The following is a 16,072-nucleotide window of genomic DNA, read 5'->3' as shown; positions in this document are numbered from 1 at the left end:
ACTTAATTTGATTTGGTCCAAATTAACCAGTAATAAAAGGGAGGGAGTTTCTTTCCCTGGGGTCTCCTTATGCAGTCCTTGTTGCTGCTATGTGATATGAGGATGTCTGTGGAACTTCAGTGAAAGGATGCAAACTTTCTAATGCAGATATTGCTGGCTACTCTCTGTATGGAGACATCACGCTGGGGGAACTTGTTGTTGTACACCTGAATGTGGAATACCTAATAAAAAGAAGGTTCAGAGAACAGCAAAAGCCTCTTCCATTCTTCCCAGGGTCTGATGCTGCTGCTTCTTTAAACAAAGGCTGGGACGCAACCTTTCACAGTATAGGACCAACATGTTTTGCACTTTTAATAAATCACATTTGTAGTGATTGCAGTGACTCCATTCTATTTATCACAATTACATCCCCAAACCTTAATAGATCCAGATGTGTGGCTGGGGCATACTCCATCCCACAATGAGCAGCTACTTAACCTTTTGTTTCAATATTGCCTCTTTTTCCCTCTATATTTCAAGCTCTAATGCGCTGGGCCCGTATTACCTTCTGTATCTGTTTGTGCAAGTTTGTCCTTATTTGTATGTCGTTCTGTTGGTCATTGATGTCAATCTGAACACCCATTGTACCACCTGTGGCATATGTTGGCTCTTTACAAATTTGTATTAATAATAATAATAATAATAATAATAATAATAATAATAATAATAATAATAATAATAATTGCAGTGCCCTGTATTTTCCAGCAAAAATATTGTTGGTCATTTTTCTGTCAAAACAATGTGCAAGTTTGTGCCAAATCCACAAGCCATTTTTGATTGCTGCAACCCATTGCCATATGGATACACTGGCGACACGTTTTATTGAAGTGCGGCCAGTTCCGCAAGCCGGGAGATTTCCCGGCTTGCTAGTGGCATCCCCTCGGCGTGTCATCGGGTGCCTGCGCCCCCTGCACGCGCGTCCAGGGCTCCCTGAGGGAGCCCTGGTGTCCCGCGATGTGGGGGACGGCGGCAGGGGGTTCCGGGGGACCCGACGGACCCGGCAGCGGGAGGAAGAAAGCCCCGATCGGAGGGCGCTCCTCCGCTGCTTCGGCGCGCGCCCGGCACCCTCCGGCGCGCGCCAGGTTACTGCTGCGGCCGAGAACGGGCAAATGCTCGAATAAACTCGGCCGCAGCAGTACTACAGCAATATCAGGAACATATTTAATTAAATGTCTTATGTTTTATACCTTCATTATTAAGACATTTAGAGGTAGATACTAAAAGCTCTGTAAAATTTGGCCTACTAAAGTGAAGTTACCTAAATATGTAACGTCCGTTTGTTTTCCTCAATTTAACAGGCATCCTCAAGCTAATGATATGCAAAAACAAAAGCAGTCTGCCCAACTAGCATTGTTACATTACCTGTATGAACAGGGATTACCATTTCACTGTGATACATTAAACAATACACCGCACATGCCCAGTGGGAAACAATATAATGGGAGTTCCAATTAACGTACATGTTTCAAATAACGCATGTGCGTTACCGAACATAATACCCATGAGCATGTTGCAAATTTAAATAAATACACATTACAAACTGAATTACTCAGCCATATAAGCTAGAAAGTTGAAATGGTGACATGGCTGTGTTTCCACCTGAGTTTTCACTACTGCTGCTGGAACCAGTGCGCCTGCTTCAGATGTTTAAAGAAACCAAATTCTCAAGTTCACTGAGGAGGAACTTGAGATTCTCCATTCTAATGGAGTGGTGGACAACCACCCAAACTTATTGGGTGTTTTGTGCTCATGCACTAGCAGTGTTGAAAAACAGAGGATTTGGATCAGGATCCTCACCCGCATGAAGCCCTGGGGAACACAAGCTGCACAATAGATATACTTAAGAAGCGCTGGGCCGACAGCAAGTTAAAGCTGTCTGACCATGCGACCAATGCCAGGAAGAAAGGAGGGAACTACCTGCTCACCTTCATCTCAAGGATAAGGAGCAGCAGCTGGGTGAGGTAATTACTACCTCCCAGGTCTTGGGACTTCCTGGTCTAATGGACAAAGATGATCAGAAAATACATTACATATATTATGCACTATGTATTAAACTCATGTATATTGTACGTGTCACTTTATACACAACCTTAAAGATCAGAACAAAGATTAGTGTATTATTTGAACCGCAGTCACACAAACAGGTGTTTATAAGTTTGCTACATAATGTATGCAACATGCTTCAATGTCTGCCCTCATAAGATTAGAAAACACTATAGGCCATGCCTTGCACATTGAAGTAAGGTGGCAATCAGTATAAAGTTATCCTTTTACTCTTTTAGGACCATATAACTGCTCACTATCCACAATAACACTAGTTTATTCATCAGTTAAAGAGTCTCAGTATCTTTAAATCTGATTAATCTAAATACCCACCATACCCAGAACTTATCTCCTAAGATTCACCGTCAGCAACCTGCTTATAGTATTATGGTTCACTGATTATTGGTGCTCTTCCATCTGTTAACCATCACCCTACTGCTATAGCTACACAGTTGACAAGAATGAAGCAGACATCAAGGTGCAAAGTTGGGGTCGTCAGAAACTTGATGCACCAGAACAGCAGTACAATGAGTAACATCATGGGGAAGATCACAACAGCACTGAATGGACTGACATGGGCAGTGCTGCAGGGGATGGAGAGCCAGCAAGCCCCCTCCATGATGAAGACACTGGCAGCATCCAGTGAGTTCCTGCCCACATTAGGGGTCTGAATAGTGCTGTTGACTACACCTCCTCCATCCCTTGTGGAGTCACTCATGCCACCTCCAGTGCCCATGGCAAAAGTAAGGCTTCACATCCCATGCAAAAATATAGGTATGTGAGGGAAGGGGAAGGAAAGGAGTGGGGAATGGACTGGGCGCTCCCAGATGAACCAATAATGTTGTTAGGAATACAACTTATATACACACAATATAACACCAATAGTGAAAAATAGAAGTGTAAAGGGCAGCTCAACTTCATCTGATGGGACAGTTCCAGATCCCAGAAGGGTAGATTTTGTTGCTTGGAGATGAGGAGGAGCGCAGGCAGGTATAGCAAAATATGCAAGAAAAAATAACATATATAGTGCAGATGGTAAAACACTGTGCAGATAGATGTAATCTATAGAATAGAACTCACAAAAATCGCAGAAAGTATCACGTGTCAGAGATTCTTCTCTCTCTGACTGGAGCCCTTTGTGCAGTAACAGGGTGATCCCTCAAGGAACGGATATATATGAATAAAGAGAAAAGCCACAATAGTGCATACTATTCCAACATTTGTATTAGTCACACAATTAACACGAGTATATCACACTCACATTTGCCATGTATAAATCAGATGGGGGAGAGAACCGTAGCTCGTTATATGGTGGTGCAGATGCAGGCAGCTTCACAGCGTTTTGGATTCTCTTACTGTGTCTTCCGCATATGTCACAGCCGTCGCGTCACTTCCGCTATCGCGTCACGGCTAAGGGCGGAAGTTCCCACTGGACGAGATCTTTGCCCGGATTCTGCCAGTCCTTCAGAGCGGGTTCCCTCACTACAAACTCTACGCGTTTCGCCAGATGCTTCGTCCAGTGGGAACTTCCGCCCTTAGCCGTGACGCGATAGCGGAAGTGACGCGACGGCTGTGACGTATGCGGAAGACACAGTAAGAGAATCCAAAACGCTGTGAAGCTGCCTGCATCTGCACCACCATATAACGAGCTACGGTTCTCTCCCCCATCTGATTTATACATGGCAAATGTGAGTGTGATATACTCGTGTTAATTGTGTGACTAATACAAATGTTGGAATAGTATGCACTATTGTGGCTTTTCTCTTTATTCATATATATCCGTTCCTTGAGGGATCACCCTGTTACTGCACAAAGGGCTCCAGTCAGAGAGAGAAGGATCTCTGACACGTGATACTTTCTGCGATTTTTGTGAGTTCTATTCTATAGATTACATCTATCTGCACAGTGTTTTACCATCTGCACTATATATGTTATTTTTTCTTGCATATTTTGCTATACCTGCCTGCGCTCCTCCTCATCTCCAAGCAACAAAATCTTCACATCCCATGGCCTAGTGAGCCTGGCACTTTGGCTCCAAAATAAAATAAAAAGGGTGTGTGTACTGAGCACGCGCATTTTGAGTTAAACTTCTTTGTCTTTTGTCACACAAATTGTATTTGTGATGGTGATATTTTTAATTTAAAATCAAAACACAATTTCAGTGATAAAACACAAAGAAGTTTGACTTGGAACGCACATGCATGGTACTAATATATTTATACTAACTATGAATTCCCCGTGTGTGACTCTGCGTGTGTGTGTGGGACTGCGTGTATGTGGGACTCTGCGTGTATGTGGGACTCTGCGTTTATGTGTGTGTGTAACTGTGTGTATGTGTGTGATTGCGTGTGACTGACTGTGTATGTGCTTGTGTGTGTGAGTCGGCATGTGTGTGTGTGACTGCGTTTGTGTGTGTGACGCTGTGTGTGTGTGACTGTACATGTGTGCTTGTGTGACTCTGCGTGTGTGTGTGTGACTGTATATGTGACTGTGTGTGTGACTCTTCATGTTTGTGTGTGTGTGACTGTGTGACGGTGTGACTGTGTGTGTGTGTCAGCACCGGGATCTCGTAGGATGCGGCTCTCTCGCTCTCTCCCTGCCCGGTGTTCCCGGCTCCTCTCCTCCACCTCGGTCAATGGCGCATATGCGCAGAAGTTCGCGGCTATGCGCAGAAGCCCGCGGCCCGTAGTGCGCATGCACAGAGGCCCGCAGCCATGCGCAGGGCTGCGGCCATTAGTGCGCATGCGTGCTAGAAGAGGGGGAAGCACCATTGGACAAGGCTGGTATACTGCACATGAGTGGTGGTGCCTGCAAGCTCCTCTTCTGCACATGTGTGAAAGACGCATGTGCGCGTTTATTGGCAGCGTGATGTTACTTTTGTAACGGTTTTTCTTTACAAGTCAATACATTTTTCCCTTGAAAACCCTGAAGGTGCCAGCAAAGAAGTTTCACTTCAAAAAGGATGAGATGACTTCGTAAATAGTTTGTTTTATTATTATTGTTGTTGTTTTGTTCTACCTTTCTATTTTTCTTTTCCACACAGGGAAGTAATTGTATGTGATATAAAGATTTGCTCCTAACGTCTGGTTCTTGGTAATTATTGATATAAAATGTAGACACATTATTGTATACCCAAACTTAATATATTCAATATTACAGGCTAAGGCAGTTAAATTCTGGGCATTTTTGAAATCCCTGCTCTCTGATTGGATAATGCCCGGAATTTTAACCAATCAGTAATGGCCCAGAATTCTTGGCATCCTACCAAATTTTTCAGCCAAACAGCTTTCAGTTCTTATTCACAGAGTGAGATCAGCTCTCAGACATGGGAAGTGATTGGACAGGAGGCACATGCAAGGCACTGACTCCTCCTCCCCCACCCTGCCTGCAGAGAGCTCAGCACAGGAGAGTGAGTGGAAAGGTTTGTGTGTGTGTGTTTTGTGGGTGTAAAAGGGGCCAGCAGAGTGTTTTATTGGTGTGTATGTCTTCTGTTTTTGTGTGTTTTGTGGGTGTAGAGGGGGGGGCTGCAGTGTGTGTCTTCAATGTGTTTTGTGGGTGGAGGAGGGGTGCAGAGTGTTCTGTTGGTGTGTGTGTGTCTGCAGTGTGTTGGTTTACAGGGGGCTGCATTGGGTGTAGAGAGGGCTGCTGGTGTGTGTTTTGTGGATGTAGAGGTGACAGAGTCTGTTTTGTTGGTCTGTGTGTGTTTGTTTGCAATGTGTGTTTTGTGGATGCAGAGAGGAGGCGGCAGTGGGTCTTCAGTGTGTGTTTTGTGGGTGGAGGAGTGCAGAGTATTGTGTGTGTGTGTGGGGGGGAGCTGCAGTGGGTGTGGAGGGGGCTCCTTGTGTGTGTGTTTTGTGGATGCAGAGGGGGCAGAAGTCTGTTTTTTAGGTGTGTGTGTCTGTAGTCTGTTTTCTGGGTGTAGAGGGGGGCTGCAGTGTGTGTCAGTGGGTGGGGAGGGTGAAGGAGGGCTGCAGTGTGTTTTGGTGTGTTTTGGTGTGTGTGTGTGTGTGTGTCTGCAGTTTTGTGTGTTCACAGGGGGCTGCAGTGTGTGTGTGTAAGTGTAGAGGGGGGTTGCTGTGTGTGTTGTGTGTTTGTTTTGTGAGTGTAGAGGGTGGAAGAGGGCTGTGGTGTGTTTTGCGGGTGTAGAGGAGGGGGGCTTCAGAGTGAGTAGGGGGGACTGCAGAGGGTTTTGGTGTGTATATAAAAGGGGGGTTGCAGAGTGTGTTTGTGTGTATAAGGGGGAGGCTGCAGTGTGTTTGTGTGTGTGTATAGAGAGGGGGCTATGTGTATGTATAATTTCCTTTAAATATACTTGCAGTAAAAGCAAAAGAACGTAGACAATCATGCTGATAAAAATCAATATGACTACAAAAGTGTCTTATGTTTAATTGGGGAAAAAGCCTAAATTTAGCCTATAATAGTAATAATCCCCTCAGAGCTGGGCATTACTGGCCAGTAATACCATGTTCTTTGGGGATTATTACTTAAGTACAGGCAGTCTTCAGTTATCCAACGGAATCCGTTCTGGAAATAATGTTGAATAGTGAATAGGTAGGAGTGAATAGTGAATAGTGAAACCGTTGTAAAGTGAGTCCCATGTTAATCAGTGGTGGTGAGCGTCGGATGACGCATTCAGGCATCTAGTAAGGCATTCAGGCGTCGGAAAACGGCCCATAGCGTTGCATTGTAAAGCGTCAGATATGCCATCCGTCCTAAAGTGAAACGTTGGATATGACCACCTGTATGTACCATATTAGGCCAGACAAACATACCGTATCCTACATTCACTTTAATCACTAAAACCATAGTGGAGTTTACTACATGAACATGACACATTATCAAGAAAAACAAATGACAGGCAGGCTTTTATATGACACATTATCAGATGTATCTCTTTGTGTTTCAGACATTTACTGTATATGATCCATAATATATCTATCTCCCATGTAATGAAAGGGTTAAGTCAGGGGTTTTCAACTCCAGTCCTCAAGACCCTCCAGAATTTCAGGATATCCCTGCTTCAGCACAGGTGGCTCAATCTCTGTCCTCGGAAGTTCCAGAAGTTAAACCAGATGGACCTTCTGATCAGCATTCAAAAGGACAACAGCTGCAGTGGCTTTTACGGAAATTGATTGATAGGCGTTTTGCCAGATAGCAGCAGAAGCAACTTCTACAAATTGGACTTCAAGAAGATCCTTACTAAAGCGAAGTACTACTTTTTTTTATTTATAACTGTAGGAATGGGCCAGAAGAAAGGTTTGGTACCCTGAAACATTTACGTTGCCCCATTTTCAATGTATTAATTATTTTCTTTTTCACTTTTTTGATTATATATGTTGGATTTTTTCTCTTATTAGGCATTCTTTTTTTATTCTTCCCTTTTTTTGGGGTATCATCTTAACTTTAGCTGTATATATTTTTTTGAGATTAAGATTTTTTTTATATGTATCTATTTCGGTGTATCTACATTTCTATTAAGTAAAAATAGTTGACTACTTTAACATAGATTCGTTATACCTGTTAATGTGAGTGTAGGAAATAGCATTGTGTTCATGCTATGAAAATCATGGTCTGGATGTGAGTAATGAATCCCAGTGACTTAGAACGGCGCTAAAACAACAGTGATAGTGCGTAAGTATATAGTGAATTATAAGGTGAAACTGAAATTATTCTCGACCTTCACAGGGAATGTGTACAGATTTCCTTACAAATAGTATAGCATCCAGGGTAGGAAGGGAGCGATGGTATCAGGAACACCCAAAAAGAAAAAATGAAAAATGATGGTGCAGCAAGTTAACACAATAATGGTGCAGGTAAGTCGTGGCTCTAATAAAATGCCTACTTACAACAAGTAACTGATAAAACAGCAATAACAGGAAACAGGATTGGTGATGATTCTGGAAGACTTCCACTCAGGTTGAAGTTCTTAGAAGACAAGGAGAGACCATAGTGTAGATCAAAGATATCAGGTTTATAGGTAAAAACGCATAAGAAATGTACTTACAATGTGTACATAGATCAAATTCACATAAGGGTTTACTTGAGGCAGTAGAGGTGTCTGGAGCAGATGATATGCTTGCAGCTTTACTTCAAAGTTCCCCCCGCCGGATCGCGGTGGATGGCGTCTAACGTCACGTCCGGTCTGGGACTGACGACTTCCGGTTGAGCGAACCAGGAAGTGGGCGGCAATACAGCAAGGCAGACTCGGCGCCTTCAGTTGTGGAGCAGCTGTGCACTTGGAATTGTGGTACAGCTGTGCAGTGGGAGGCTCTACACGTTTCCTGAGGAAGCTGTCGAAGCACAGCGAAACGCGTAGAGCCTCCCACTGCACAGCTGTCCCAGACCGGACGTGATGTCAGATGCCATCCACCGCGATCCGACGGGGGAACTTTGAAGTGAAGCTGCAAGCGTATCATCTGCTCCAGACACCTCTACTGCCTCAAGTAAACCCTTATGTGAATTTGATCTATGTACACATTGTAAGTACATTTCTTATGCGTTTTTACCTATAAACCTGATACCTTTGATCTACACTATGGTCTCTCCTTGTCTTCTATGAACTTCAACGTGAGTGGAAGTCTTCCAGAATCATCACCAATCCTGTTCCTGTTATTGCTGTTTTATCACTTACTTGTTGTAAGTAGGCATTTTATTAGAGCCAAGACTTACCTGCACCATTATTGTGTTAACTTGCTGCACCATCATTTTTCATTTTTTCTTTTTGGGTGTTCCTGATAGACATCGCTCCCTTCCTACCCTGGATGCTATACTGGATGTGAGTAATACAGAATTTTATGTGACCTAATTATCATAATATTATTTCAATGCAGTAACATGAACAGAGGTTTGTAGATCTGTGTTAGGTAAACTGTTCATTTGCATAGGAGTAGACCAGACATCCGTTAAAGATAACGTTACAATATGTTTCTGGTTAACATGAGGGCATTGTACCGCTAATAACTTTTGTGGATAGGCATTACAACTATTGATACGTTAAATGGGGGTAACATCACGATAATACATGTATCAGATTTCTGAACTTCTAGCCCGTACACCATTAATATTAATGTTGAGGTGCCCTGTATAAAGAGCATCAATCCAAATCATGAAAAAGATTTAGATAGACCCTTTCTGAATGCATTTAATAAAAAAATGTTTTAATATTCCTATTGGTCCAAAGAACAAGGTGAATGTATCTGCTGTCGTGCACTCTGGGGTTGTGCTGAAAAAGAGTCTTATCACATAGTGTTCTGTCGTGGAGGAAGGTCAAGATGTGGAGTCTGATGCCTAGCACTTAGGTGGGGATCCACACGTAAGGAAAGTGTATCTTACCTCCTGAGCTTGTCCCCCCAAATTAAAATAGCGTAGTAGAAGCAACCGGAGCAGTGGTTGCTACTGTATGCCGGTAGTGTAGCTGTGAGCTCAGCATCTGTCAGCTGTGCAGACTCCAACCCTCTATCCTCGTGTGCTTCCTGGATCTCAATGAAAACGAGACAAGAAACAAGGAAAGAATATCCGGAGCAGCAACTGGATGACAAGATCCAAAATGAAACAGCACCCAGATCAGTCAAAAATAGAAAGGCTTTATTGGACGAAAACAGCAATTTCCATGAACACCTCCTACATGTTTCAAGTCTGCAAGGCAATCATGGAGATTGCCGTCTTTGTCCAATAAAACCTTTCTATTTTTGACTGACATGGGTGCTGTTTGATTTTGGATCCTGTCTTCCAGTTGCTGCTCCGAATATTCCTTCCTTGTTTCTGGTCCAAAGAACAAGTCCTTTAATAAACTTGGCACAAGACAGTGCCTGCATGTCATATTATTTCAAAGCTTTTATTCCTTGAAAAAGATACAGTAAAGAATAAAATGTTGGAGTATGTGCCAAGAACAGAAAATTGTGTTGCACTAAAAAAATTAGAAAAGGGATGTACTGTATCATACTATGAGTATAGAGGGTTCATCCAGTCCCACAAGTAACAATCACCCATACAGTATATAGAAATAGTCATGCACACCCCTCTTCATCTGCAAATACCTACAGTACCTCATTTATAAAAAAAAAAAAAAAAAATCCACAAAGATTCAAAAATCCAAAAGATAGTTCGAATTTAACAGTTCGTGAAATGTACCTTAATATGCATATACTTTTATTTTTTTTACCGATAGACACAGGTCAATCTTTCCCCAGGGGTAGCATAACCCTTTCCTTGAGCATGCAGTAAAGAAAGTATGTTAATTTGGTTACATCCATCTGGAGATTTTCGAGGTTCATGTCACAGAACCAATTTGGCTGGAAGCATTCGGTAAGGCAAACATTAACTAATGAGGATGGCTTTTTTCGCACAACCCCTCCTCTGGGAGATACCTGTACAAAAGGATATTTCTCTGTGCTCCCAGCATTTGCTGGTATGTTTGCTCATGGCGACTGCGAAAGCAGAAACGTCGGGTTTCATCCATTTTAGATTCCTAATTCCCGACCCAAACAGCTTCTCAATACTATTGCAATAGTGGGCTGACCGTGACTGAAAACCTGGTGAGCAGCAATCCTTGCCCCACCTGAGTACCAGCTTCAGCAGGCACCTGTCAACTATGATGCTGATTTAATGAATAAGCCCGGCTGCTATGCACAATGCTGTACACCGCTGACATTGGGTCATCTACACCCGGTTGCCAATGTATATAATGAAGAGGAATATAATGCAGATTACATCAGTAACCCCCGCTTGTATGCACAGTACACCTCTGACATTGGCCCATCCCCACCTTGTTTGCAAAGTTTATAATAAAGGTAAATATAATGTACTACAGTAAATAGTATTAACTTTCATTCCCCTGGATCCCGCGCTCTCCCTCCAGGCATTTAAATTAAATGTCGGGGGATCATGCGAAGCCTTCATAATCCACTTATAGTACGTTCCCTTCCAGCAATGCGTCGTCGTGGTAACCCGGCATCAAATTACCATGGCAACGTGATGTCACATAACCCTGCGCACAAAGTGGGGGCACTGAATTTGTCTGGGTGGGGTGCGGGTGGTGGCAGAAACCCCACGCTCTTCCTGGAGGCATTTCAATTAAATGCTGGAGGATCGCGCGAGGCTCTGCAACTCTAAACTTACCTTGACTCTTCTGGCATCACTCGTGTCCATGGCAATGATGCGTCAAATGAGGCTGTGGGTCACGTGAAGTCAATGCTTGTACTGTACACATTCGCACTTGAGCGTGATTAACGCATGCGCACTACCGGAATTTATAACATAATTTTTTTTCCCCAGAACGAAACTTTGAAATCGAGTGTCAAAAAATAAGGATGAAGTTTGGTGGAGCTCTAATATCGCTTTTTTTAAAATCTTTGCCTTTTTTACTTTTATACAGTCAGTATTAATATCTTCATGTTTTTAAAACTTTGTCGTGCTACAGTATTATTTTGGACAACACACTACTGCTGCGGCCGAGTTTATTCGAGCATTTGCCCGTTCTCGGCCGCAGCAGTAACCTGGCGCGCGCCGGAGGGTGCCGGTGCCGGGCGCGCGCTGAAGCCTCGGAGGAGAGGCCCGCCGATCGGGGCTTCCCCCTCTCCTTACCGGGTCCGCCGGGTCCCCCGGAACGTCCCGCCGCCATCAGTACATCCACGCGACACCAGGGCTCCCTCGGGGAGCCCTGGGCACGCGTACAGGCGGCACAGGCACCCGATGATGCGTGACCGCGCATCGGTGATGCGCGGCACGCTGAGGGAGTGTGAGTGAAATGTCCCGGCTTGCGGAATGAGCCGCACTCGAATAAAGTGTGCCGCCTGTGTATGCACTGTCATTCAATTACATGTCATAACCTGTAATAAAATTTCACACAGAGATGTTGATTGATTTTTTTTCACTTCATGGTTAATGGAAAACATTAAGTAATGCTTTTTAGTTTACATAATTAACCAATGTTAAGATTTAGAAAATAACAACATTTGCAAACAGTTCACAGTTGCTTTCTAATCCTTCATGATCATCCGTGCTGTACTGTAAGACACACAAATCTAAGGACAATGCATTCGACTCGTTATCAACAACTCCCCTGGCCGTTCCAAGACATTCACACAGAAATAAATGATTTCTTTCAAGTGTAATCCTGCACAGTCAACCCAGAATTACACAAGATGAAACAATTTACGGAGTTGCACCCTTCCCCACTCCTACCTCAGTAAACCAAGCAAAAGGCATTCGGCTACTTATCAACACCTACACTCGCCTGGGCCATGGGACCATGCCTGAGAAACCCTACATACGAAACAGTCTACAATGACTTCACTGCCAAACTGAAATTCAAGTCCAAAAATAAAAATAAAAAATTAAGTTGTATTTTTTTCTCTCAAGCAGGCTTAATAAATGAGTGATTTTAGGGAAAACTTTATGTTACAGTATGCATTTTTTTACATATTTTATCAAATTTTACATTTATTAAATCACTACATTTTTATTTCTCTTTGAGGTCCGGAAGAAATACAAGATCAGATGTGGTGGTCTACCTCAGAAATATGCCCAGTTCATCTTTAAACACCACGTCAGTATTGAGCTGTACAGCGAGTGGACCCAAAATGGTAATTATGAAGGCTATAAATACAAGAACAACAAAAAAACGTGTAAAGGCTCCAGGTGGTTTAGCAGAAAATGCTAATAAAGCATGATAGTTGATAATAATAATAAAAGGAGCTAACACCGGACATCAGGGAATGAAGGGTTAAGCAGTAACATTATAAATAAGGATGACTGGGGGTAACAAGAGGGGAACATAACAGGGACAGAATGGTGTGATATGTAATCACTAAGGGCCTCATGCAGTAAGCGTTGATAAGGGAATGATCGCCATTTTATAGCCAAAATTGGGTTTGAGATTCAGTAAGCGCCGATAAGTGCTTGAAATCGCCATGTTTCGGAGCCGATTATTTTGTTATGGCCAGTCGGCTGCCGATAAGCCTGTTTTCGCCACTGATCGCCACTTTTTTAAATCGGCTGGATTCAACAAAAAAAAACAGCTTATCGGGGCTGATCGGCACTACGAAATTGAGATGTTATGGCCAATTTCTCCCGCCAACTAAAGTTGGCAGTTTGGAGGGGAGAACGATCGCTAAGGCTGCCGGAACGGCAATTAGAAAAAAAAAAACTTCTGTACATCAATGGAGTCAATGGAGCGGGGACGTATAACAGTATAGTACTGTTTACGTTTCATTGCTCACAATACAAACGTCATTTGCATTACAGTGTGGGGGCATTCCCTGCATTGTGTCACAGCTGACGTGTATTATTTGCATAACATTATACTTTTACATGTTTTCAGCATTTGCGGGTCACATTACTCATCATGTGATGATGTGCCAAGGGAAAATACTATACTCAACTCTTAAAGGAGAACCTCACATCATATCACACATTTTATTGAACTGAGCGACAATTATTTACATGATGTTACACATGTCACACATGTCACACATACACCGTATATTCATCTTCCTTTACATTACACAATGCTAGTAATGTGTCACACATCTTTAAACGTTCATGTACATCTGTATTCTCATGTTTACATATACTTTTGGGTCCTCCCTATTTTCATGACGTCACTTATTGGACGCTCAATCACATTGCATGTTTACATTGTAACCGTAGCATTACAAGCACTTCAACCTAACTTACTGCTGCGGCACAGTTTATTCGAGCATTTGCCCGTTCTGTGCCGCAGCAGTAGCCTGGCGCGCGCCCGAGTGTGACGGGCGCACGCCGAAGCAGCGGAAGAGCGCCCTCCGATCGGGGCGCTCTCCCTACCGCTGCCGGGTCCGCCGGGTCCCCCGGAACCCCCTGCCGCTGTCCCGCGATCGCGGGACACCAGGGCTCCCTCGGGGAGCCCCTGGACACGCGTGCAGCGGGCGCACGCTCCCGATGACGCGTTACCGCTCGTCTATGACGCGCGGCACGCCGAGGGGCGGCCACTAGCAAGCCGGGAGATTTCCCGGCTTGCGGTACCGACCACACTTCAATAAAGTGTGTCGGTAGTGTATACACACATGTACAGTAATTCAGCATTGGGACACCTTGTAAACTCATTCTATAGCAACTATCCTCATTACAGAAATGCATGCATATGCACACGACTATTCATTGTTGTCAACATGTCACAATAACATGGCTAATTACACATGTTACACACAACTTTTCCCACGTCAATCTCAGCCTTTTTGTCTAATTACATGACTGACTCTTGCCTTCAGAAGTTTTACATGCATTGCACATGCAACTATTTATTTGCAAGCAATGTTTGTACAAAGCTTCACGTCACATCATTGGCAAATATCATCATTCCCTGCAGAATACACACAACAAATACTTATAACAACAACTGCACACAGCTTGCCACAGAAGTACTTTATTATGTTAATGTAACACCTTGCATTTTACTATGTCACCTGACATCATCACATACCTATTTAAAGGACGCCCATTACCTGCTCATTCACAGCTACTCATTTCAAAATGTTGAGATTGTTTAGGAGACGGAGGAACATTCTTTTCTATGACATGCTTGATGATCAAGAGAATCATATAGGGCAAGGGAGGGACACACCGAGGGACAGTGACAGGGACAGTCACGCGGATACGACAGGGACAGGGAGAGGGACAGGCCGAGGGACAGGTAGAGGGACAGGAGATCAGAGGAGAAGACAGAGGAGACAAGTTGTGCCTCGTCCGCGTCTGTACAGGGAGAGAACCCTGTTAGATGGGATGAGTGAGGAGGAGATTGTAAGTCGCTATCGTTTGAGTTCAGCAGCAATCTTATCTCTTTATCAGGAGATAAGGGGAGATTTAGATTTTTTCACAGCCAGAGGTCGTGCAGTCCCTGGGCTTGTTAAAATGCTGTGCTCATTACATTATCTTGCTTCCGCGTCATACCAGACAACTGTGGGCATAGTGGGCGGGGTCTCGCAATCTACATTCTCGCGGGCCTTGACCCAGTTTCTCTATGCACTCAATAGACGCGCTAGGAATTATATTCATTTTCCTACAGAGGCGACAGAGTGGCTGGAAGTCAGGACTGGCTTTTATAATATAGCAGGAATACCATGTGTGCTGGGTGCAATCGATTGCACACATGTTGCTTTGATTGCACCTAGTCAGAGTGAGCATGTGTACCGCAATCGTAAGCACTACCATTCACTCAATGTACAGGTGGTATGTGATGCGACGATGAGGATAATGCATGTGGTACCCAAATTCCCTGGTTCCAGTCACGATTCCTCTATCCTGAGGAACTCTTCAGTCTTCCATGCGTTCGAAGAGGGACATTTTGAACATGGTTGGCTGCTGGGTGAGTACACATTTACATGTTCTAACACAAAACACATTTTTATTTAGGAATGTTGGCATTGTACAATTTGATCACTAATGTCAGCTTATGTGTGCTCCATTCATTATAGGTGACTCAGGATACGGAATTAGGCCGTGGCTCTTGACTCCGGTGCTAAACCCTCAAACTGAAGCAGAGGACAGGTACAATGCAGCCCATATATCTACAAGATCTGTTATAGAGAGGACATTTGGCCTACTCAAGACCAGATTTAGGTGTCTGGACAGAACTGGTGGGGCTCTTCTATACAAGCCTCAAAAAGTGTCTGATATTATCCTTGCCTGTTGCATTTTGCGCAATGTTGCACTCAGGCACAATGTACAATCAGACCTAGCTGAGCCTTTGGTAGACGAGCATCCCACCCATGTAGCTGCTGAAAATGAACAAACAGCCAGTGGTGGCCAGACACGCCAGAATCTCATCAATTCATTTTTTTCTTGTAAGTAAAAACATATATGTTCCAAGTTCTACTTTTATACTTACATTATGTTATCTTAACAATAATGTTTTTTTATATACCCTTCTGGTAGGACACAGATGAATATGGGTTGCACACCTTTCTTTTCTCTGCTGTGTGCACAAAGGGATGTGGCACCGGTATGTTATTGT

At 43.6% G+C, this 16,072-nt stretch overlaps 1 protein-coding gene across 1 annotated transcript in view; it reads right to left on the bottom strand.

Moving 5' to 3' along the window:
• Positions 1-1,686: 1,686 nt before the first annotated feature.
• The window catches only part of LOC142490717 (uncharacterized), a 51,049-nt gene continuing 36,663 nt past the window's right edge, over positions 1,687-16,072 (bottom strand). Inside the window, exons 5-6 of the mRNA XM_075593133.1 lie at positions 1,965-2,036; positions 1,687-1,848 (exon numbers count right to left, since the gene is read on the bottom strand). Of these exons, the coding sequence (XP_075449248.1) occupies positions 1,687-1,848; positions 1,965-2,036 (234 nt within the window). The remainder of the gene's footprint in view (positions 1,849-1,964; positions 2,037-16,072) is intronic.

The sequence above is a fragment of the Ascaphus truei genome, chromosome 3, assembly GCF_040206685.1.
Source record: "Ascaphus truei isolate aAscTru1 chromosome 3, aAscTru1.hap1, whole genome shotgun sequence".
NCBI lineage: Eukaryota > Metazoa > Chordata > Amphibia > Anura > Ascaphidae > Ascaphus > Ascaphus truei.
Note: the sequence above shows the minus strand (reverse complement) of the source record. Positions and strands in the feature narration are given on the sequence as shown.